The 23,082-nt window shown below is 35.2% G+C and overlaps 3 protein-coding genes across 3 annotated transcripts; 1 reads left to right on the top strand and 2 right to left on the bottom strand.

The window, feature by feature from the left end:
• The first annotated feature begins 12,258 nt into the window (after window positions 1-12,258).
• Window positions 12,259-12,869, top strand: LOC9304398 (putative defensin-like protein 88). Its single transcript, XM_002870301.2, has 2 exons — window positions 12,259-12,337; window positions 12,667-12,869. The coding sequence occupies exons 1-2, from the start codon at window positions 12,259-12,261 to the stop codon at window positions 12,867-12,869; spliced, it is 282 nt and encodes a 93-aa protein (XP_002870347.1).
• A 233-nt stretch (window positions 12,870-13,102) lies between these two features.
• LOC9306418 (F-box/kelch-repeat protein At5g49000) lies at window positions 13,103-14,917 on the bottom strand. The gene is made up of 2 exons (XM_002868279.2): window positions 14,596-14,917; window positions 13,103-14,428 (listed from the first exon to the last, which is right to left on the bottom strand). The coding sequence occupies exon 2, from the start codon at window positions 14,402-14,404 to the stop codon at window positions 13,223-13,225; it is 1,182 nt and encodes a 393-aa protein (XP_002868325.2). The 5' UTR covers window positions 14,405-14,428; window positions 14,596-14,917; the 3' UTR covers window positions 13,103-13,222.
• Window positions 14,918-15,484: 567 nt separating this feature from the next.
• Window positions 15,485-22,853, bottom strand: LOC110226038 (putative F-box/LRR-repeat protein At4g13960). Its single transcript, XM_021016541.1, has 4 exons — window positions 22,751-22,853; window positions 16,273-17,223; window positions 16,060-16,200; window positions 15,485-15,970 (listed from the first exon to the last, which is right to left on the bottom strand). Exons 2-4 carry the CDS (start codon window positions 17,215-17,217, stop codon window positions 15,608-15,610), a joined length of 1,449 nt encoding a protein of 482 aa, XP_020872200.1. The 5' UTR covers window positions 17,218-17,223; window positions 22,751-22,853; the 3' UTR covers window positions 15,485-15,607.
• Between the last annotated feature and the right edge of the window lie 229 nt (window positions 22,854-23,082).

Genomic DNA, 23,082 nt, shown 5'->3' with positions numbered 1-23,082 from the left:
TTTGTCAATACTTGCAGTTGGTTAGTGATCTAAATTTTGCTGGTTGGTTATCAAAATTTTGCATCAATTGAACAACTAATATGTACAAATGAAAATAATGTTTTTTAGCAAATTAAAAATAAAGAGGGTTGCAAAAACATGAGTGGTAAATTAAATGAACGAATATGGTGAAAATCGAAATAAAAATATTATAATTAAAAAAAATGGAAAATATGGCATTCTTCTTCTCAGGCTCCAACTACTCTCCGGAAAGTTGTAGCTCAAGCGGTGGTTTATCACATTTTTAAACCGAGGAAAATTGTATACCACAACTCTCAAATAATTTCTCCTTTGATCGTCATCTTTAAGAACATTAACCGAGAGGCACAAGAAACGTTGGAAGGAACTTATGCTGCTTTCGATCTCCGGTAAGCACCAAATCAAACCCAAACCTACTATAGTCTTGTTTTGTATTTTTTTCGGAGATTACTCACCTAACTCTAGGTTATTTTTTTATGTAATTCCTAACTTTCATTAATAATGATATTTACATTTTAGCAAAAAAAAAAAAACATTAACACTTCAGTCTGTTAATGTTTTGTGTTTTGTTCACATTGGAAACTTTGTAGGAATCTTGATTTGAAGTTAATAAATGAGTTTTGATTGTTTAAAAGAAGCAAGAATATGTTTATTTTTATTGATGAATGTCAAGCCAAAATAAAATTAACGATGGAGTTTATAGTATTTTTTGGTGCAAAGATATATACGTCTACTGAGATTAAAATATGGTTACAACAACATAATTTGGGATCGTTTTGCCAAAGGTGATGATAATGATTTCTCCAAAGTGAAGGAATGTGATGATAATGATATATTTATCTCTCCGAGGTGGAGGAAGTTGAGAAAGAAATTAGGCATTCTCAAGTACTGTCTATTCACCTAAGCACTTTCCTCTCTTTCGTGAAGAGATCTATCTCATCTAACGTTTTTTTTTAGTAAAAGAGCCAATAGTGAATACATCAAGGTAAAAAGTAAAAAAAAATTATAAAAAAGTGTTAATACCTAACTTTCATTAATAATGATATTTTACATTTTAGGGAAAAAAAAAACATTAAGGGGGTGTTATTAGATAAAAGCATTTGACTTAGTCAAGTAGTCTCTTATATATATAGTCATGTAATGAGAACAATGTGATTAACCTAGAGAGTTGTCACATTGAGCAACTCTCCTCTTTTCCATTTTATGAGATCAAATCTAAGTTTAAAAGATGTATAGTGTGTTGGAACTTATTTTCATTAGTTGCGCCGAACTAATTTTTTCGGGTAACTTTCAAAATTGAAGTTCGTTTGAATGAGAAATGGAGGTCCAAAGTAGCTAGCTTGGATAGCTTGAAATTTGACTAAAGGATTAAATGTTGCACTTCAGAAGTTAAAGGAAAAATCCAAACCAAGCATATGTGCCGAGCCGTTTTGTATCGTGTCGAGGTGGACCGGATTTGGGATTTGAGATTCGAGAAATGAGCTTATAACTTAAATAATAATTGTTATGTACCCAAATGTATATAAGTTATAATGTTAAAAGATTCAACATACATCTCTTTTAATTGTGAACTAGGATCGGACCCGCGGTCCACCGCGGGAGAATATTGATTTACATACGTTGATTTTAATATTGTGCGTGTTTTTAGTAGAACGAATCGTGTAATGTACTTATAAATATTCCTAATAAAAAATTGTAAAAAAAATATTAAATTGTTTATAATTAAACCAATCGTATTAATTATGATTTACAAAATGGAATTTTGTGTTTTAGAATTCAAAAATTAGACGAATCATGGGAATTAAAGCAGTCAAAATAGGTCAAAAACCGTGGGTCGAGCCCAAATCATCTCACTATAGGCCAGATTTGGGAAAATATATTAAACCCGCAAATAAGCGGGCCACATGGATTGATTCGCAGTGGGTCATCGGTTTTCGTCCGGGGGTTGGCGGATCAACCCGCATGATAGTATTTATTGATAAAAATATAATTTATTCAACATGTGGTAGTTTAAAAAACTTTTAATAAATGAAATTATAATATTTATAAATATAATGATATATAAGATTATTTTCTCTAAAAACATTTTAATTTATTTATTTTATTAGAATTTTAAATTTTGGTTACTCTAAAATTATTTAAACAAAATCCACGGATAACTCCGCAAATCAGCATACATTCGCGCGACGGGGTTGTGTTTCATATATGCTACCCGCGGGTCATGCAGACAGACTAACTACATGCCAAACTATATTTTGCCTATTGCAAAACAGGCTTAACGGGACGAATCAACTCGTTTTGACAGCTCTAATGGAAATATTATTTAGTCATACAACTCAATGGAGTTTGGACATAGGAATTATAGAATATGTATCTTATTTGTTAGATGGGAGATTGAAAGGTGAAATATAATGATTAAAAATAATTAATATTTTTCATGATTCACAAAATTTAATAAATATTTATCATTTTGTTGAATGATTCTAAAAATCATATTCAAGAAATCTTTATAATTTGAAAATTAAACTTCTTTGGTAAACTATAAGTATGATTGTATGAAAATACCATAATTTCGATTTAATCTAATTAAATTAAAATTAGTTACATAGATTTCATATCTATTTAATTTACACGACCAAAATAAAAATATCTATTTATTTAATTTATAAAATAGATGGGTTAGTTGTGATAAATTTTTTAGAAATCTCTAGAAGCAAGTAAGATATCTTTTAATTAATGATAACTGGCTAAAATAAGCAAAATTAATGAGAAAAACGTTAATTGTTATGGAATTAGTTCTAAAAGTATATGAACAAATATATTATACGTAATTAATGTATAATATTGTTCGGAATATGATTTTATAATTAGTTACCATAAGTACAATAAAATTTTATTTGATTTCCATAAACATTTGATTTTAGTTCAATTTTTCATTATTAATTCGAATTTATATTCCAAACTAATTTTAAAGATCCGATTTCAGAATTTCGGGTCAATTTTCTGATTTTGACCCGACCCATTTACATTTGTACTTCTCTTTTAATAGTATAGAGATTATGGAACAACAAATCAATTGATGAAAATAATAGAGTCAATGACTATCATTGAGAATATGACTTTTATGTTGATAATAATTCTAATTACTCCTTTTTATTTCTAATCTTGAGAGCTTGGATTATAAAACCAAGGTTTCATCTCTCCATTTTTATCTCATGGATATATGGACAGTGTCGTACTAAGGCTAATTATAGCTTAGGGCGTATAAAAAAATGTGGCATTTGTTATTAAAACATATATCAGAATAACGAAAATATTGTTTCAAAGCATACACAATAGTGATAAGATGAAAGAAAAGAAAATTTCTAAACTACTATTTTCTATCTTTTTCCTAAAAACTCATTCACCAAACTCACATAATCGAGTTGTCGAACCAATTCCCTCTCTATAGATATGATAGCCAAAGAATTTAAGTATTTAACCTTTCTTGTGATATATTTGATCGAAGGTAAGACGACACACGGTTACGGTAGTTTAACCCTACAACTAATTTTGCTTTTAATCTTTTTATTTATAGGTGGTCGATTGATAATTATTTGAAGAAGGAATACTCAAAATCAATTTCCTTTTTTTTTTTTTTTTTTTTCAAATTATCTTTTTCTTTTCAATAAGCCAATTATTCTTTTCTTGCATAGAAACTTGATTTTTTTTTTCAAGACATCATATATATTGTGAAACAAAAAAAATGTCTAAAACATCCTATAATATAAAACAGAGGGAATATCTTTTATTAAAATTATCTTCCATTAGTGTTATATTTATAATTTAAGTATTTTTAGTAATTAAAAAGTAAAAAATATATAATTATAAAGAGTTTTACCAAGAGATGCAACCTTAAATATTAGATATCCCAAAGATTACAGTGGCTCATAAAAAAAAAACTAAAAGTTAGAACGGTTCGTAAAATAAATTAAAAGTTGCAATGTTTCGTCAAATAAACTAAATGTTACAATGGTTAAATTAAACGGTTGCAAAAGTTAGTTTAAACATATTTTCATAGTTAAGCATTATTTTTTTTGATGATAAGTCATACCGAGAAGCATGATTATAGATAATGAAATATTACAAAATAAATAAAAATTTGCAATGGTTTGTCAAATAAACCAAATGTTATAACAGTTAAATTGATCTGTTGTAACAGTTAAATCAAATGGGTTTATTTCTTATTTTGGTAATTAAAAAATAAGAATACGAAGAGTTATGATAAAATGACGCAATTGGAATAAACATTTATTTTATTTGTTATTATTGTATAAATTACACGATTGGTTAAGAAATGAGCTCATGTTAGACAATCTACATTAGAATATTTTATTATGTAACAGAAATTATTTATCCCTAGTAATCATCTCACACTTTTTTTCTTCTTGTTATACGATTATAAAGAGTCGAGTCTTCGATAAATCAGGGAAAACAAAAGGTTTGTTGATTTATAGGATCTTCTATTATTTTATATTTACAAAAATAAAATTAGTTTTGGTGTTATCTGTGATCATTGTAATACTGCTTCCCTCCACTTCATGCCAATTTGAAGTTTGAACACATCGTTTATTGGCAAGTTTTAAGAAGTCTCACTGGAGTTTTGCTAATTACACGAGCAAGAGCAAATCCGTCCCTTGATTTAAAGAACATGGTTTGCAAAGATAAGATTTTTTTGTTGGTTATTATTATCTGTTAAGTTAAACAAGTACGTTCTCAGATTTATTTTATGTTTAATTCAAAGATGTTAGAATTTCTTTGTATGCTTAAAAATATTGTGTATGCTTAAATATGTCAAAGGTCGAAGGTTTGATTCTATTCACGGGTCTTACAATTTTAAAAAAGAATTCAAATCCCAAGCACCAAACGGCGTTGTTTTACAAAGCAAAATTGCTATCTCGTCAGACACTTGTCAGTTGAGTCAGTATCTTTAACTGTTGACTAACATCCGTTAACAACGATTCTGAATTCAAAATCGAGAATTGGGATATGCAATTTAAATTTAGCGTTGGAGTAGAAATTAGCACTAAAACGTTTGTACATGTCAGAAAAGTCACTTTACGAATTGTTGGGGTTGAAAAAGACTTTTTTTGCGTTATTCAGTAAACCTAAAAGTAAATTGAAACAATGGTAATACGAGATTCACCTAAACTAATTATATGTAGTGTTTAAGTGATTCATTTAAAATAGAAAAAAGTGATTTTTGTTATAAACCATATGGATGGACTCCATAACCGGCCCATGGCCCATTAGGGTTTTACCTTATTCTCTGTATCCTGCTATTATCCTTGTATATATATCCCTTATACTATTAATGAAAGACACAGTTCACAACATGTTATCAGCACGATAGCCTCTCACCCTAAAAATTAAAAATCCCGAAACCCTAAATCTCTCTCACAAAAAACCAAAACCAAAACCCTAGCCGTCTCTGCAAACAAAATTCTAAACTCTATCGAGATAAGTTTTCTGTTCATATTTGTTTCTGCACGAATTTTGCACAGATGATCTGTTATCTATTCTGTCTGTAGTTTTGCACGAATTTTGCACAGATTATATGTTATCAATTTTGTCTGTATTTCTGCACGAATTTTGCACGGATTATTTGTTTTCAATTCTGTCTGTAGTTTTGCACGAATTTTGCACGGATTATATGTTATCAATTTTATCTGTATTTCTGCACGAAGTTTGCACATATTATCTGTTGTCAATTATGTCTGTAGATTTGCACAAATTTTGCATGGATTATTTATTATCAATCCTGTCTATATTTTTGTACGATTTATGCACGGATTATATGTTATTGATTCTGAACTGTTTTATGCAGTATATTACAAAAACCCTATTTTTTTTCTTTTTACTAATGTAATAGCCATGTTTCCATGAGCAAAATTTTGAGTTTCTCAGGAATCAGGATTATATATATTGAGATTTTGTAGGAGGTCCCAACCAGCTAAGAGACATAACTGTTTCCAATCTCCGTATCAGATCTCGGATCTCTGTTATCTTCTCCAATTAAGATAAGTGCTATTTATTTATTATGCTTTATATACATGATCCAATTAAAGTTTGATAAGATAAAATTTGCATGAAAATTGGCACATGTGATTTGATTTATGATTGGAGAATTAATTGAGAAGTTAGTGAATGGAAAGATGTTTAATGCATGGCATGATAGATTGAATGTTTTAATATAAACCCTAGGTTAAACCGAAAGTAAACCGAAACCCTAAATCCTAGGTTAAACCGGTTTAATAAACCCTAAGTCACGGTTTAAGATCAAGTTTCCCATATAAGGAAAGTTTCCAGAAATAGAAAGTTTCCATAAATATAAAATCTCCATAAATAGAAAGTTTCCATATAAGGAAAGTTTCCAGAAATAGAAAGTTTCGTAAAATAGCAAGTTTCCCAAAATAAAAGGTTCCCTAAAGTAGCAAGTTTCCCAAAATGGAAAGTTACCAAAATAGGAAACCCCTTCATAAGGAAATATTCCAAAACCCTAAAGTACACGTTTGTTTAGAATTTCTTTCTAGATGAGAAATAGAAAGTTTCCATAAATGGAAAGTTCCATATAAGGAAAGATTCCATAAATAGAAAGTTCCATACATAAAACCGAAACCCTAGAAAAAACCCTAGTACTATAATTCGCGGATGCTAAAACCCTAAAACTTAACCGCGAAATCATAATATCCTAATCTAGTATGATCCGATTGTTTGGTTGTTTTTTGTTGCATACTAGATCAATCTTCTAGGGTTGATTTCATCCATATATATATAACATGATTGTGTAGAAAACACTTGCTGAAGATAAGCATGGCTCGGTCTTAAATACCGCATGACTTGGTCTAACCGATTACATGAGTTCTCATTTAACTCTATATATTATAGATGTCAGAAATCAACTATTATGAATACACGGCACTCAATGCCTCTCGTGACAATTATTTACAATGGGCTTTGGACACTGAGATTATCCTAAAGGAAAAAGGGGCTTGGTGAATCTATTGTGGAAGAAAACAATGTCACCAGAAGAGAAAGATATAAGGCGATTACTAACATACGCCATCACCTCAATGAGAGTCTCAAAATCAGTACCTCACTATTAAGAATCCTCTGGACCTCAGAACGGTGCTATTACCCAAAAGCCCGATTCGATCGAAAGAATCTCAGATTCAAGGAATTCAAATCCATGAATGAGTATAACTCAGCACTATTTAAAATAGTGTCAATACTGAGATTCCGTGATGAGGAAGTTACTGAGAATGACTTGCTAGAGAAAGCATTCTCGACCTTTCACACAAACAATATATTGCCTCAGCAACAATATCGTGAAAAAGGTTTTTACCACATATGTAAGTCTAAACTCTTGTTTTTGGGGAGGACTCCTCTGTAGAGAGTGCTAAGGAGTGAGGCTTTGGAGAAACCGTGATGAGAACATTGATTCTGATATGCTACTTGCTGAGCAAAACAATGAGTTATAAATAGTGAAATGAGACCTCCTGGTCCTACCCATTATCAGAAGCCCATTGGGCTGAAGAGCCTAAAGAGCCTAAAGAGACTAAAGAGTCTAACCACGTCCAAAGAGATAAGTATCATGGCCACAGTCATGGTAAATGGAATGAACGTGGTAGAAGTGGAAAATATAATTTATATGATCAAGGAAACCATTCATATGGTTAAGGCCACCGACCCGACTTTGGTCGTAATCGAGGTAGGCCGCGGTATACCCAAACCACAACACTCAAATAAACTTGTTTGCCACTGATGAGTAATGGGGAAACCATTGGACTAAGACGTGCAGGACACCTAAGCATCTCGTTGATCTCTATCAAGAGAGTTTGAAAAGAATCAAGAAGCTCATTTAGTTCATCACGATGGTGAAGAAGATTTCGACCATGAGATAGATGATTATGAGAATTCAATAAACGAAATATCTAAAGACATGGTTCATTAGCCAAATTGCGGGTATAGCTAAATTTAGTGAAGGCTAAGGGCAGGCCCATGGCAGGCCCATATTCCCAAGGGCACGCATCCTCAGATGCTTCATATTCACCTAGCCCAAGGGGGCTTGTTGAGTTTCAAAGAAATGTGTTTGAATGGTTTTCACATTGAAACTAAGGGTGAAGGGAACAAAGGATTCCCATATATTACTAAGAGCACCCAAGACCATGAGAAGGTCTTAGAGACTATACCCGCGTCATAGATCTTTACTATGCCAAGGTCAATATGATAAAGGCTAATAAAGTAAACAAATAAGGGTTTACTGAGAAATTCACTAATGGCATGACCGGCTTGGCCAGCCCGGTTCGAATATGATGCGTAAATTAATTCAAAGTTCTAAAGGGCACACCCTTAAAGAAAACCGAGTTTTCCCTAAGCACCACACGTGCATAGCCTGTTCACAAGGGAAGCTTATCACTCGACCTTCACCAGTCAAAGTGTCTAAAGAGACCTTACATTTTCTAGAACGACTTCAAGGAGACATATGTGGTCCGATCCATCCACCTTGTGGAACATTTCGGTACTTCATGGTTTTAATCGATGCATCGACCCGCTGGTCGCATGTTTACCTATTGTCTTCTAGGAACCAAGCGTTTGTTAGGTTATTGGCCCAAATCATCAGATTGCGAGCCTATTTTCCAGATTTTCCTCTTAAGACCATACGTTTAGATAATGCTGGTGAATTCACTTCCCAAGCATTTAATGACTATTGTATGGCCATGGGGGTAAGTGTGGAACATCCTGTGGCACATGTCCATACACAGAACGGATTAGCTGAATCCCTCATTAAACGAATTCAACTAATTTCTCGACCATTACTCATGAGGTCGCAGCTTCCGGTCTCAGCTTGGGGACATGCGGTTTTACACGCTGCTGAACTAATACGCATTCGGCCATCTAGTGAGCATAGATATTCACCATCCCAACTACTCACAGGTCAGGAGCCAGATATGACGTCCCATCTAAAGACATTTGGGTGTGTCACCTATTTACCCATAGCACCACCATAGAGAGCAAATAATGGGACCTCAAAAGGGGATGGGAATATACGTTAAAAATGATTCTCCCACCATCATTAAGTATCTCGAGCCAAAGGCCAGATACAAGGATTGTCATCTCAATGAATCGTTTTCCCAAGACTAGGTGGAGAGACTAACAAGCTGGTCAAAGAACTTACATGGAATCAAACATCCTTCACATGGCAAGATCCTCGGACTCCATCAGAGATCCAAAAGACTATATATCTGCAAAAGCTAGCTAAAACAGTTGCCAAGATTCCTATAATGACCCAAAGAGAGTAACAAAATCGTACATACCAGCTTGTAATGCACCAGTACATATTGATGTTCACAAGGAACATAATCAAGTTGCTACAGAGGCTACAACACGTAAGAAACGTGGTAGACCCAAAAGGTTCCAAAGACAAGAACCCTCGGAAATCAAAGAAAGGTGCAAGGGAAACCGAGAAGGTTCAAGAAACCATAGACATGGCCAGCTAATAGACATAACCCTAAGGTACCAATCAATGAGGTTTGGGACGCCAAACCTCAAGGTCCTGAAGGTGTAAAGAGATCTCTATAAACTATATCATGTCTAGAATACAATGGAACCGAAAAAAAATGTCGACATAAATGATAAAATATTTGCGCACAAGGTAGCAACTGAAATGAATGAGGATCAGGAGCCCACGTCTATACTAGAGTGCACTCAAAGACCTGATTGATTAAAATGGTACAAGACCATAAAACGTGGAGCTAAGAATCATTAAGAAGAAGAATGTGTTTGGTCCAATACAAAGGACACCATTCAATGTAAAGCCAGTGGGACAAATGAGTCTTTGTGATAGTGTGAAATAAACATAGTGAAAGCGTGATATATCAGACACGGCTTGTCGCACAAGGATTCACACAAAGACCAGAAATAGAGGAGATATACTCCCCTGTGGTGGATGCTAAGACATTTAAATTTTTGCTAAGTCTGGCTATATAAAAGAGAAAGATTTGCGGCTAATGGATGTAATGCCTGCATATTTATATAAGTCCACTGGATAATATATGAGATTACCAGAGGGTATTGAGCTCAAAGATAAGAAAGATTTTCGAGAACAGCACTGCATAAGGCTGGACAAATCCTTATATGGACTGAAACAAAGCGGACGTATGTGGTATAACCGGTTAAGCGAATATCTCATCAGAGAAGGCTATAAAAACGATTCGATCAGTCCATGTATTTTTATCAAGAAGTTTGCAAACAAAGGATTTGTAATCATAGCAGTGTATATGAATGATTTAAACCTCTGGATAATCGCCCAAACAGTTGAGTATATCTAAAGAAAGAATCTCAAATGAAAGACCTAGGCAATAATTAAGTTCTGTTTGGGATTACAACCTGAGTACATGAATAATGGAATCCTTGTGCATCAAATGGCATACACTGAAAGAGTACTCAAGGAAATTTAATAAGGACCAGGCCCGCCCATTGACCAGGCCCAATGGTGGTGAGAAGCCTCAAATTGGATAGTGATCCATTCAGTCCGGAAATGCCATACCTCAGTGCCATAGGAGTTCTAATGAATTTGGCTAGACACACTAGACCAAACATTTGTTTTGCCGTGAGTCTCCTGTCTAAATTTAGTTCATGATCAACCCAAAGGCACTGGAAAGGTTTAAAGGAATGTTTGATTAAGTTTTAAAGTCTATTCTTCCTGCGTTGTTTACTTGGGTTTATTCTATACTGATCTAACCAAAGAAGGTCCAGTTTGCTTTGGTTTAGTTTGATTTACTAATGCAGGATATTCATAAGATCAGATTATGGTATGGTCAATGAATAGGAACTATGTGTGGCTTGATCTTTTCCAAGGGTACGTAGGCAGCCTTCCTTAAGGCGCATCTACTACTACATCAAAGACCATCATATTTGAAGACAACGCATCCTGTATTGCTCAACTCAAGGATGGCTACACTAAGAGGGATCGAACGAAGCATATTATGCCCAAGTTCTTCTTCACTCATGAATTACAGAAGGACGGTCAGGTCAAAGTTCAACAGATCCAGTCAAGTGAGAATTCAACCGACCTATTCACCAAATCATTGCCGACTTCAACGTTCTGGAAGCTCATTCATCAGATCGGATGCGCGGGCTTAAGGATCTACAGTGATACTCAAATCAGGGGGAGTAATGCGTGTTGTACTCTTTTTCCTTCACCATGGTTTTGTCCCACTGGGTTTTCCTGGTAAGGTTTTAATGAGGCAACATTCCCCAGCGCATTATAGAGATCCCGGTTTAGTATCGGGCACGGTTATGTCTTCCAAGGGGGGAGTGTTATAAACAATATGGATGGACTCCATAACCGGCCCATGGCCCATTAGGGTTTTACCTTATTCTCTGTATCCTGCTATTATCCTTGTATATATATCCCTTATACTATTAATGAAAGACACAGTTCACAACAATTTTTAGTTTGAACAGATTCATTGCTACTTAATTTACCTAATATGATTTTGAAATGTAAGTGATATCAATTGTTTGACCAAGATTAATCTCCAAAAACCCAAATAAACTTGAAAAAAAGAAAAAAGAAAAGATTTTACCTATTTTAATAAATCCATTATATATCACTTGCAAGATCCAATAAAAAAGAAATTTGAATAGGGGTATGATGTTATTTTGTTTCTTAGTTAAAGCCAAACAATTAAAGTAAATACTTTCAACATTTAACACCAAGTGTAATACAATTGTGGTCAGCAAAATTATTTATCTAAACGGGAAAGTTTTTTATATCCTCTTCAGATGGTCAGCAAAATCAATTAAACACAATCAGCATAAGTTAATTAAAAACCCTTTTGACCAAATCACATTGTTTACATAACCAAATAAAACTATAAATTAAAATATTATATATATATATATATATATAGAAAAACCATAGACAAAACTAAGATAGTCAGTTCCCAATATCAAAAAGAGGAAAGGTAAATTGAGTTGTAAATATGTTTAATTTCAAAAGAAGTTTTCTGAAAGACATGGAACTTTTTTTCCAAATGTTTGTAAGAATATTAGATTTGATCTATAGTTACTATTAGTATGCTTATTAGACATGAAATTGTTTTTTAACGTTCTAGTTTAAACCTTATACTTCTTTTTTTTGTTTCTCCAGAATATTCTTACAAACATTTGTTGTTGTGTCTAGCAACATAAACAATGGCCATCGAGAAGTTTTCACATGTTCTATTACTTTCGTTGATTTTGTTTGCTCTCATCCTTCCGTCCTCATTTTCAGGTAAAACATTTATATTCAGGGTTAAATTATCTTAAATGCAAATATTTTTTGTCTACGGTATAGATTATGGTCAGAGACTTGGAGGCGTAGTCGGAGATTTTCTTTGAAAAAATTGGGATTCTTCTATCGACGTACACAAAATAATACTTTAAGAGTTTACGGTATAGATTATGGCATCGCTAAGAGTTTAACCTAAAAAAAAAAAAAAAACTTTAAAATTTGTATAGTTATTAATGTAAAAATAATACCAAAATTCAGCGATTTGGAATCAGAAACATAAACATGCACAGTTTTGTTCTTAAGTCTTGTTAATGTCTTTGTTTATGCAGTCAAAGGCACACCATGTATACAAGGATCAGTATGTTCAAACGATATGACTTGCAATGAACTTTGTAGATTTAAAGGATATAAACTAGGAGGGTTCTGTCAAAAATATGTTGGCAAAACGACCGGCCATTGTTGTTGCTTTCCGGGATTTGAATCTCATGACTCTTTTGTATCCGATGACACCAATTTACTCATTACTAAGTAAATCATCATTTTATTTGTATTTTCTATTATCAGAATAATCAACAAATATTCAAATATGTTTCGATATGGATTATATATTGTGGATGCAAAAACCTAGGATCAAATATTTGTATAAGGGTTTAAGGAAATTTAGGGGTACATCCTCCGAATTGACCGAGATATTAAGAATGCCTTTAACGAACTGGATTTTATAAGAACTAGGTAATGACATTTTTTAGTTTACCCTTTGAGAAATATCAAATAACATGTTAAAATCTATGTAGATATCAGAATTTACTTTGCCAAACGAGAGGAACACAAGAGTATAAAGCTAGAGATATATGAATAAATAAATAGTTTAAACACTTAAATATTTCAAGCAAGGACATAATCTGCACTTAAGACCTTTAAGCTATATGATGAGTCTATGAGAGGATCAAGTTTGAAGACAGCACCAGACCATTCAATCTTCCCCAAAATCTCGCGTCCATTGCGTCTGCGTTTCACCAAGGATATGGAAATCTCGATAGACCAAAGCTCCAAACTCAGAGGATGCGGTTTCCAAAAGATAACAATATTCCCAGCAGGGTTGGTGCAAAGTTTGGTGATATCAAATCCCCACTGTTGCAGTTCTTCCAAACCCTTGACTTCCTTCCAATGCAACTCATAGGGCAAACACCACAATATTCTTCCGCGGGTACCACGACAAAATAAGAATGTCCCAATGACACACCAATCGTTTCTGTAAATGTTTCCTGGTATAGAATCTGTTTTGCCCCTTGCCACAAACATACATTTACTTGGTGAGAAAGAGAAGTTTTGACCATCCTCATCCACTACGTAAACCTCCTTCTCTTTTATCATTACCACACTTTGTTGGATATTAAGGGGCATCTTGGGCGTAAACACATACAAGAAATCCCAAGTTAGGGTAGCGACATCGAACACCTCTGCCCAGTTTGAGGAATTGGCGACATCATCCCCGCACCCTCCAAACACATATATCTTCGAATCTGTCATCAGGCTTGCCGATGCGGAAGCACGAGCCATCTTCATTGGCGGCATGCGATACCATCTGTGCTCGAAACAATCGAAAAACGAGACTTCGGAAGTGGGTTTGCCGTCTACGAGTCCACCAATAATACATATGCCACAACCCATCACTACAAAAGAGGAGGCTGATTTCGGAGCCTGATACAAGTCCATATGGATCGGTTTCAGCCAACGTTGCATGGGGTGGAGGATGAACCAGCGTGGGCTTGGTTCTGGAAAGATGCGCAAGCATACGTAGAGAGATGGCTCCATGCAACGCTGCTGCCATCTCAAGTCCCTGAGCTCAGGGGAAACCACCAGAGACCGGTGATTCTTGGAGGCAATAGCTAAGGCCGCGAAGTCCAATCTCGACAACTGAGCAAGGCAGTTCACAACCACCGCATCTGGCAACGACCATAACCCACAAACCTTCTTCTTCTTCATTTTATTTTGCCCTGGCGTCAATCCCAATTGACAACATCCCCGAATTGCACTTCTTCCTTTCAATGACAAATCAATTTTCATTCTCGCTCTAGGGCCTGGCAGAAACTGCGCCAAAAAAATTCGACATTAGATGCATAATCAAAATCAGTAAAGTTAAATCAGATAAATAAAACATCGGAGCATGTTCACTATTCACAAATCACAACTCAAACGACAATAAAGAACAAACAAGGCAAGTAGGCAACAATGAAGAGACAAGAAATCGAACATACTTGTTCGTTCTGGTCCAAGAGGTTGGTGTGGTGACTTGGTGATGGTGAGTAACGTAACGATTAACGTTGACATGAGAGACGTGAGTGACTTCACATCAAAGCTAAATAACGTCAAAGTCTCAAACAGGAAGAGAAGAGGTGGCGGTGAAGAAGAGAGGCGATACGATATCTAATATAAAACCCTAGAATAAGCTCTTTTATTCCTTTTTAATTTGGGATTTTAATGGAAAATAGTTAAATTTCCTATTTCTTATAAATGTTTCGGAAACGTCCCCGTATCACCTCCATCACGTCTCCGTTTTTATTCTCTTTTGAGATTATTGTAGGGTAGTACTAGTATTTATCTAAGAATGCAAATCTTAGAAAAGTTATACAAATCAACATAAAAACCAAAAAGAAAAAAAAAAACCCTATATAGGTCATATCTTCAATCTTCATAAATTATATGTCTAAGAGTTTAAAAGGTGATAAAGCATAACAAATCACATAAGATTTTGTCCACGATATTGTCACTTTCCAAGGCCTCACCTTTGACAAACTTGACTGCAAGGGCAACTAGATAACAGCAAAAACATGATTACTACATCTACTTAATTTTGCTGGTTTTTCCGACGAAGCTACTAATAAAACTTGAGTCACATTACACAGCTGCAATCTATTTTCAAGATATGAAGGCTTGTTTTCGTATTTGAAACCAGGAGATGTCGAAGCATTGAAACGGTTTCATTTTCAAAGAACGTTCAACTCCAGAGGCAAAATCTAGACAAGCCATAGGAAACTTTGTTTGGTTTCTTGAACATGTTAAGTTTTGCGATACTAAGCCTAAGTTAGGCTTGTGTCGTACCTTTTTTCATTTGGCTTCAACGAAGAACAACTCAAAGAAAATTGATGGCGATCAACAGAAATGACTGTAAACATTCGAAAAAGAAGAAGAAGAAAAGAAACTACAGTTTCCCGATTGGTTTAGTTTGAAACAGTTTCAAGGAGACTTTGGCATAACTATGAGAAACTTTTAATCTTTAGAGACTTCATTGTGCAGTCCACTTTGTGCAGTCCACTTCTTATAAAAGGAACCACCAACTAGGAGCTGGACACTGGATGATTTTTCGTAGTGTTCCATCATCTCCGCGATAACTTCAGACACTTGAGGGACTCTGAGCTGTCTAGAACCATTCTCTTCAATATAAATATTTGTCTCCTTCAAACAAGGAAAATAGTTCATGAAATGCTTTATCATGTGCATCTCTTTTATTGTTCGAAACCCTTTAACCTCTAACACTTTTACTGGACAAGAAGTGAGAGAATGACCTTTGTCTTCTTGGGAAACACAGTCACAAGCATACCCGCATTTATCTGTGACATGGTGCAAGAGACCCTGAAAACATAAAGGAGACAATTCGGGTATTCAATTCAAAATAAGAACTCTATTTCTGTACACGTTTGGTAAATGACTTGTTACTATACCTCAAGGACTAGAGTTTCTAGATGTGGACAGTTCCTTAGAAGAACTGGCATTGCTTGCCATCCTCGACTCTTGTGACTCTTAAGAGTTAACGATTTGAGGTTGTTGAACACTGGCATCGATTCACAACACAGAGAAAGTACCTGAAAACAAGACAAACCACAATTAGACAATTTTTCATTACATGTCTCAAAACAAGACCTTGGCTAACTGACCTCGAGAGTATTCGGCGACAAGTTCATATACTGAACATTTCTTATGCCTTTCATGAGCTTCTCCACATTAACTAATCGGAGAACAGCATCGTCATCATCATCCTCCACCCAATCGATATTTGCCGCTCTTGCTCGCTCAATTTGCTCTTCAGTTACCAAAAGGCTGATTCTAGCCTCAAATAAGTTTTGCATTATAACTACGGGGTAGTCTATAGCAACATATTCAGAGAAACAGAAGTAAACAAGACTAGGTGTATCAAGCGAAAAAGTGCCTAAACAATAGTTGAAATTTATTGTCAGGGTCTTGAGGCTTGCATTTGACACAGTGACATCCTTATCTCCCCAGCTAACAGCAAACAAGACTAATTCCTCAAGCGCAGGCAAAGCACGAAAAAAAAACTTATCAACACATAACCTAACCGAGTGAAGAACTAGAGTTTTAAGCATTGGTAAGAATACGTCCCCAGCAGCTAACCAATCAACACAAACACTGTTCAGCTTCAACGTAACCAGATTCCTGCTCTTGAAACATTTTGAAGAGAGCAGAAAGTAATCTCTTCTATACAAAATGATTAGCAAATCAAGTTCGGAAACACCACGAGCCAAGGCATTACTTATCCAACCATCAAATCTGTGTGAAGAATCAAAGCCATTTCTAAACTTGAGGGAGAATTTCTTAATGGGAGAATTACCCTGCAATGCCAACACTCTATCAACAAATTCCATGAAGCTCTGTTGAATATCGTACCTATCCTCCTTACCCTCTTCGGGACGGAGAAAGACAGAGTCATCAATATCAAGATTAGGGACAAACGAAAGCAGATTGCGCCATCTCTTACAGAGAATCGAAGTCAAAGCAGCTTCCTTTGTGGTAAGGAAGGACAATATATAACAAAGAACACCGTCTGGTAGACTGCTAACATGATCCATCTTCTCTAACAACATGATTACCTAACAGAGTATTAGAGTCTTGGTTTATTCCGGTTTAAATGTTGGTTTGGTTATCTTATGATTGTATATATAAGCTTAATCATAGAGTAATTAGTCCTTGAGTTTGGTAACAAACATTTGATTTCTCTTTAATAAGAAAGTTTGTTTCTTCTGTTACATCTCCGATATACTCTCGTCGCCGTCTTTGATACTCCAATCATCGGAGTTTAATATGGTATCAGAGCTAACTAATTGTTCTTCCGCATTCTTCTTTTATCGGCGATGAGTTTTCCGATTGATTTTCTTCAACGATTCTACTTTTTCTTTTTGAGCTTCTTTGAGCTGTTCGCCGGAATTGTTCTTCGTTTTCCATTCTGATTTCTTTGTTTCTCTTTGTTTTTGACCTTTGTGTTGACGAATTTCTTGTTTCTATACCTAATTTCGTCACACATTTCTTTGTAATTTCTCATTTCTTACTCTGAGAATGGGATCTTATGTACCTCCATCTTCGACGGATAATCCGGTGAATGCTTCAACGATTAGACCTAATCATGATCAGTAGACTCACTATCAGGTGGATCGGTATGAGAATCCATTCTTTCTTCACAGCAATGATCACGCAGGTCTTATTCTTGGTTCTGATAGACTTACTCAAGTTTCTGAGTTTCATTCTTGGAGAAGATCTTTGTGGATGGCTTTAAATGTGAGGAATAAACTAGGATTTATAGATGGAACTTTAAAGAAACCGCCTATAGATCATAGAGATTATGGTGCTTGGTCTAGGTGTAATGATATTGTGGCAACGTGGTTGATAAACTCTGTTTCTAAGAAGATTGGACAAACTTTACTTTTCATCAGTACTGCTGAAGGTATATGGCGTAATTTGCTTTCAAGATTCAAGCAAGATGATGCACCACGTGTGTTTGATATAGAGCAGCGTCTTAGTAAGCTTGAACAGGGATCTATGGATATTTCTACTTACTATACTGAATTGATGACTCTCTAGGAAGAACATAAGAACTATGTTGATCTTCCGGTTTGTACTTGTGGTAAGTGTGAATGTGAAGCGGCTGTTAAATGGGAGAATTTACAGCAACGAAGTCGTGTTACTAAGTTTTTGATGGGGTTGAATGAAAGTTATGATCAGATTCGTAGACATATCTTGATGTTAAAGCCTATCCCAAATATTGAAGAGGCATTCAATATGTTAACTCAAGATGAGAGATAGAAATCAATCAAGCCTTCTTCTAGAGTGGATAGTGTGGTTTTTCAGGCAACTACAGATGTTGATGCAGAGAATGCATATATTGCTGCTTATAATACGATGAGATCAGCTCAGAGACCAGTGTGTACTAATTGTGGGAAAGTTGGACATACAGTGCAGAAATGTTACAAGATAATTGGATATCCTCCAGGCTATAAAGTCAATGCTTCTGGTTTTAACTACAGGAACACTAATATGCAGATGCAGAATCCTCAGTTTCAACCTAGAATGCAGACTCAAACTCCTCAGTTTCAGCCTAGGATGATGTCATCTCAGCCAAGGCCTAGGATGATGTCATCTCAGCCAAGAATGCAAATGCAAATGGCTCCGACGAATGTTGTTGCTAATATCTACACAGAGTCAATTCCTTATTCCACTGGAGCTGGTTTTCAGACGTATCCCTATATGGTTTCACAGAATGTTCCACAAGTTACTGATGGTGGAAATACATTCAACATACAAGATCTTACTCCACAACAACTCCAGCATTTTCTTTCACAGTTTCAAGCTCAAGTACCAGCACAAGAGCCTGTGACTTCTTCAAGTACTTCTGGTACTACTGCAACAATTACTGAACTCGGTTTGATGGCTCAAACTTCTACCTCTGGTACTGTTTCATTTCCTTCTACTAGTCTTAAGTATGAGAATAATAATCTCACTTTTCAAAACTATACTCTTTCTTCTTTACAGAAAATTCTTTCACCTGATGCTTGGATAATAGACAGTGGTGCTTCTAGCCATGTGTGTTCAGATTTAGCAATGTTTAGGGACTTAATACCAGTATCTAGTGTAACTGTGACTTTACCTAATGGCACTAGAGTTCCTATAACACACACTGGCACCATTTGCATCACTCAAACATTAATCTTGCATAATGTGTTGCATGTGCCTGATTTTAAATTCAATTTGATAAGTGTCAGTTGTTTAGTCAAAACTTTGTTTTGTTCTGCTCACCTCTTTCCTAATTGTTGTTTCATTCAGGAACTTTCTTGGGGCTTGATGATTGGGAGGGGTAAACTTTTCAACAATTTATACATTTTGGATATAGAGAAGCCATCCCTCTCAGCATCTCTTCCTGCATCATGTTCTTCTTTTTCTGGTTCTGTTTTGGCTGATGGAATTCTTTGGCACCAACGCCTTGGTCATCCATCAACCGCAGCTTTACAAAAACTTGTTAGTGTCATTCCTTCTTTAAAAAGTATTTCATCTGATGTTTCACAATGTTCAATATGTCCTTTAGCAAAACAGAAAAGGTTAGCTTATGTGTCTCATAATATTTTGTCACCAAATCCTTTTGATTTAGTGCATTTAGATGTTTGGGGTCCTTTCAGTGTAGAATCTGTTGAAGGTTTTAAATACTTTCTTACTATTGTTGATGATTGTACAAGAGTTACTTGGGTTTATATGTTGAAAAATAAAAGAGATGTTTCTACTGTTTTTCCTGCATTTTTAAACTTGGTTTCTACTCAATACAATTCTAAAATCAAGTCTATTAGGACAGACAATGCTCCTGAATTAACCTTTACTGATATTATAAAAGAACAAGGCATGATGCATTTCTTTTCTTGTGCTTATACTCTTCAACAGAACTCTGTGGTTGAGAGAAAGCATCAACACTTGCTTAATGTTGCTAGATCACTTCTTTTTCAATCAAATATACCTTTACAATACTGGAGTGACTGTGGGTTAACTGCTGTCTTTTTGATCAATCTCATGCCTTCTCCATTGTTAGCAAATAAATCACCATTTGAATTACTTTTACAAAAACAACCGGATTATAGCATGTTGAAGAACTTTGGTTGTTTGTGTTATGTGTCGACTAATGTTTCTGATAGACATAAATTTTCACCAAGAGCAAAACCATGTGTTTTTCTTGGTTATCCATCAGGTTTTAAAGGATACAAGGTTCTGGATTTAGAATCTCATTCAATTTCGATTTCAAGAAATATTGTTTTTCATGAGAATCAATTTCCTTTTAAGACTGATGCATTACTGTCAAAAGCAGTAGACATGTTTCCCAATTCTATTTTACCATTACCTGCTCCTTTGCATTTTGTTGATTCATTCCCTATTGTTGATGATTTGACTGCTATTCCTCCTGCATCATCATCATCGCCTGCATCATCATCACCTGCACCTGCATCATCTTCTATTGATACACGACATAGGGACTCTAGTACCACCATTACAGATCATAATATAGGAACACATGATACTGGTGTTGAGACTGTAAATGTTGCTAGGCCTAAACGGAAAACTAAAGCACCTACTTACTTATCTGAGTATCATTGTGCTTTAGCACCTTTTACTTCTTCTATACTATCTCCAAACACTAATACTTCTTATACTACTTTACCACCTATAAATACAGCTTCCCCTATACTCTCTCAAAACACTATTCCTGTTACTAAACCAGTCTTACCTAAACACACCACTCCTTATCCGATTTCTACTACTATATCTTATGATAAACTCACTCCTCTTTTCAATTCATATATTCTATCCTATAGTCTTGAAACATAACCAAAGACTTTTAAACAGGCCATGAAATCTGAGAAATGGACAAATGCAGCTAATGAAGAGTTACAAGCTCTTGAGTTGAATAATACATGGGATATTGAGACAATACCTGAAGGTAAAAATGTTGTGGGTTGTAAATGGGTATTTACAATCAAATATAACCCTGATGGTACTGTTGAAAGGTACAAGGAAAGATTAGTGGCACATGGTTTTACAAAACAAGAAGGCATTGACTACATGGATACTTTCTCCCCTGTTGCAAAACTAACAAGTGTGAAACTTCTACTTGGTCTTGCTGCTGCAAAAGGATGGAGTTTAACTCAAATGGATGTGTCAAATGCTTTTTTACACGAAGAGCTTGATGAAGAAATATTCATGAGTTTGCCACAAGGATATACAGCTCCTACGGGTACAAGTTTACCTCCTAATCCGGTATGTAGACTCCTCAAATCTCTTTATGGACTAACTACATACAATCTCCTGCGGATAATACTTTGTTTGTCAAAGTGCCTGGAGATTCTATCATTGTTGTGCTAGTATATGTAGATGATATAATGATAGCAAGCAATGATGATACTGTTGTTGAGAACTTGAAACAGTTGCTGAGATCTGAATTCAAGATAAAGGATTTAAGTCCTGCAAGATTTTTCCTCGGTCTAGAAATAGCAAGATCAGCTGCTGGCATCTCTGTTTGTCAGAGGAAGTATGCACAAAATCTTTTGGAAGATGCAGGTCTATTAGGCTGCAAGCCTAGTTCAATACCTATGGATCCGAATTTGCATCTCACAAAAGACATGGGGACTCCTCTTTCAAATCCTACATCATACAGAGAACTCATTGGTAGATTGCTATATCTGACGATTACAAGACCTGACATTACCTTTGTAGTTCACCAATTGAGCCAGTTCCTCTCTAGTCCAACAGATATTCATCTTCAAGCGGCTCACAAGGTACTAAGGTACATTAAAGCTAATCCTGGACAAGGATTAATGTACTCTGCAGATTATGAGTTGTGTTTAAACGGATTTGCGGATGCTGACTGGGGTACATGTAGAGATACAAGGAGATCATGGAAATCATGGAAGCAGAATGTTGTTAGTAGAAGCAGCACAGAATCAGAATATAGAAGTCTTGCTTATGCTACTTGTGAGATTATTTGGCTGCAACAGTTGCTAAAGGATCTTCATGTCAAGGTAACAAGTCCTGCTAAGCTGTTTTGTGACAATAAATCAGCTATACACATTGCAACAAATCCTGTTTTCCATGAAAGAACCAAGCATATTGAGATAGATTGTCACACGGTTAGAGATCAGATTAAAGCAGGCAATCTGAAGACAATGCACGTTCCTACAGGCAACCAACACGCAGATATACTCACAAAACCACTTCATCCGGGTCCTTTCCATGTCTTATTGAAGAGAATGTCACATTCAAGTCTTTATCTTCCTAAACCAGACACTTAGAAGATAAAGACTAGAGAGGGGCGTATTAGAGTCTTGGTTTATTCCGGTTTAAATGTTGGTTTGGTTATCTTATGATTGCATATATAAGCTTAATCATAGAGTAATTAGTCCTTGAGTTTGGTAACAAACATTTGATTTCTCTTTAATAAGAAAGTTTGTTTCTTCTGTTACATCTCCGATATACTCTCGTCGCCGTCTTTGATACTCCGATCATCGGAGTTTAATACAGAGAAAGGTTTGATACCCAATTCACAAAGTAACCACAAAAACTAAAGAAAATGAGTAAAGCTTCGACATGTACCTATATACTCCAAGACCCAATTTTAGGGATTTTAGTGAGAAGAGAGAATGAGAGTTGGTATAAAACTTGTTTCTATGGCCATTTGGAAGCAAAGATTTGAAGAAACTGCAAATAACCAGTGAAAAGTCTTAAGCTTTCTTCAGTTCGACAAGATTTGCAAATGCTTCGTAGAAACCGAAACATCAAGAGGAGAACGAAACTAGTGCTCTTCTTTGGTCAAGTCAAACTATCCCGGTTTACCGAATATTAACCGCCAACCGGTAACTTTAATGAACCGGAAGAAATTGAACTAAACTTTTCGTATAGCAAAGAATTCAAGAGCCAACGGTACG

The sequence above is a fragment of the Arabidopsis lyrata genome (assembly GCF_000004255.2).
Source record: "Arabidopsis lyrata subsp. lyrata unplaced genomic scaffold ARALYscaffold_7, whole genome shotgun sequence".
In the NCBI taxonomy this organism is placed as follows: domain Eukaryota; kingdom Viridiplantae; phylum Streptophyta; class Magnoliopsida; order Brassicales; family Brassicaceae; genus Arabidopsis; species Arabidopsis lyrata.
The sequence above is the reverse complement of the archived record's forward strand: the minus strand, read 5'-3'. Positions and strand labels throughout refer to the sequence as shown.

What these genes read in the sequence shown, in the direction of transcription:
- LOC9304398 (XM_002870301.2), top strand. Translation starts at nt 12,259, where the DNA reads ATGGCCATCGAGAAGTTTTCACATGTTCTATTACTTTCGTTGATTTTG. An exon ending in CCTTCCGTCCTCATTTTCAG is followed by an intron (nt 12,338 to 12,666) that starts GTAAAACATTTA and finishes TTGTTTATGCAG; the next exon opens with TCAAAGGCACACCATGTATA.
- LOC9306418 (XM_002868279.2), bottom strand. Translation starts at nt 14,404, where the DNA reads ATGAAAATTGATTTGTCATTGAAAGGAAGAAGTGCAATTCGGGGATGT.
- LOC110226038 (XM_021016541.1), bottom strand. Translation starts at nt 17,217, where the DNA reads ATGTTGTTAGAGAAGATGGATCATGTTAGCAGTCTACCAGACGGTGTT. An exon ending in TGTCGCCGAATACTCTCGAG is followed by an intron (nt 16,201 to 16,272) that starts GTCAGTTAGCCA and finishes TCTTGTTTTCAG; the next exon opens with GTACTTTCTCTGTGTTGTGA. An exon ending in TAGAAACTCTAGTCCTTGAG is followed by an intron (nt 15,971 to 16,059) that starts GTATAGTAACAA and finishes TTATGTTTTCAG; the next exon opens with GGTCTCTTGCACCATGTCAC.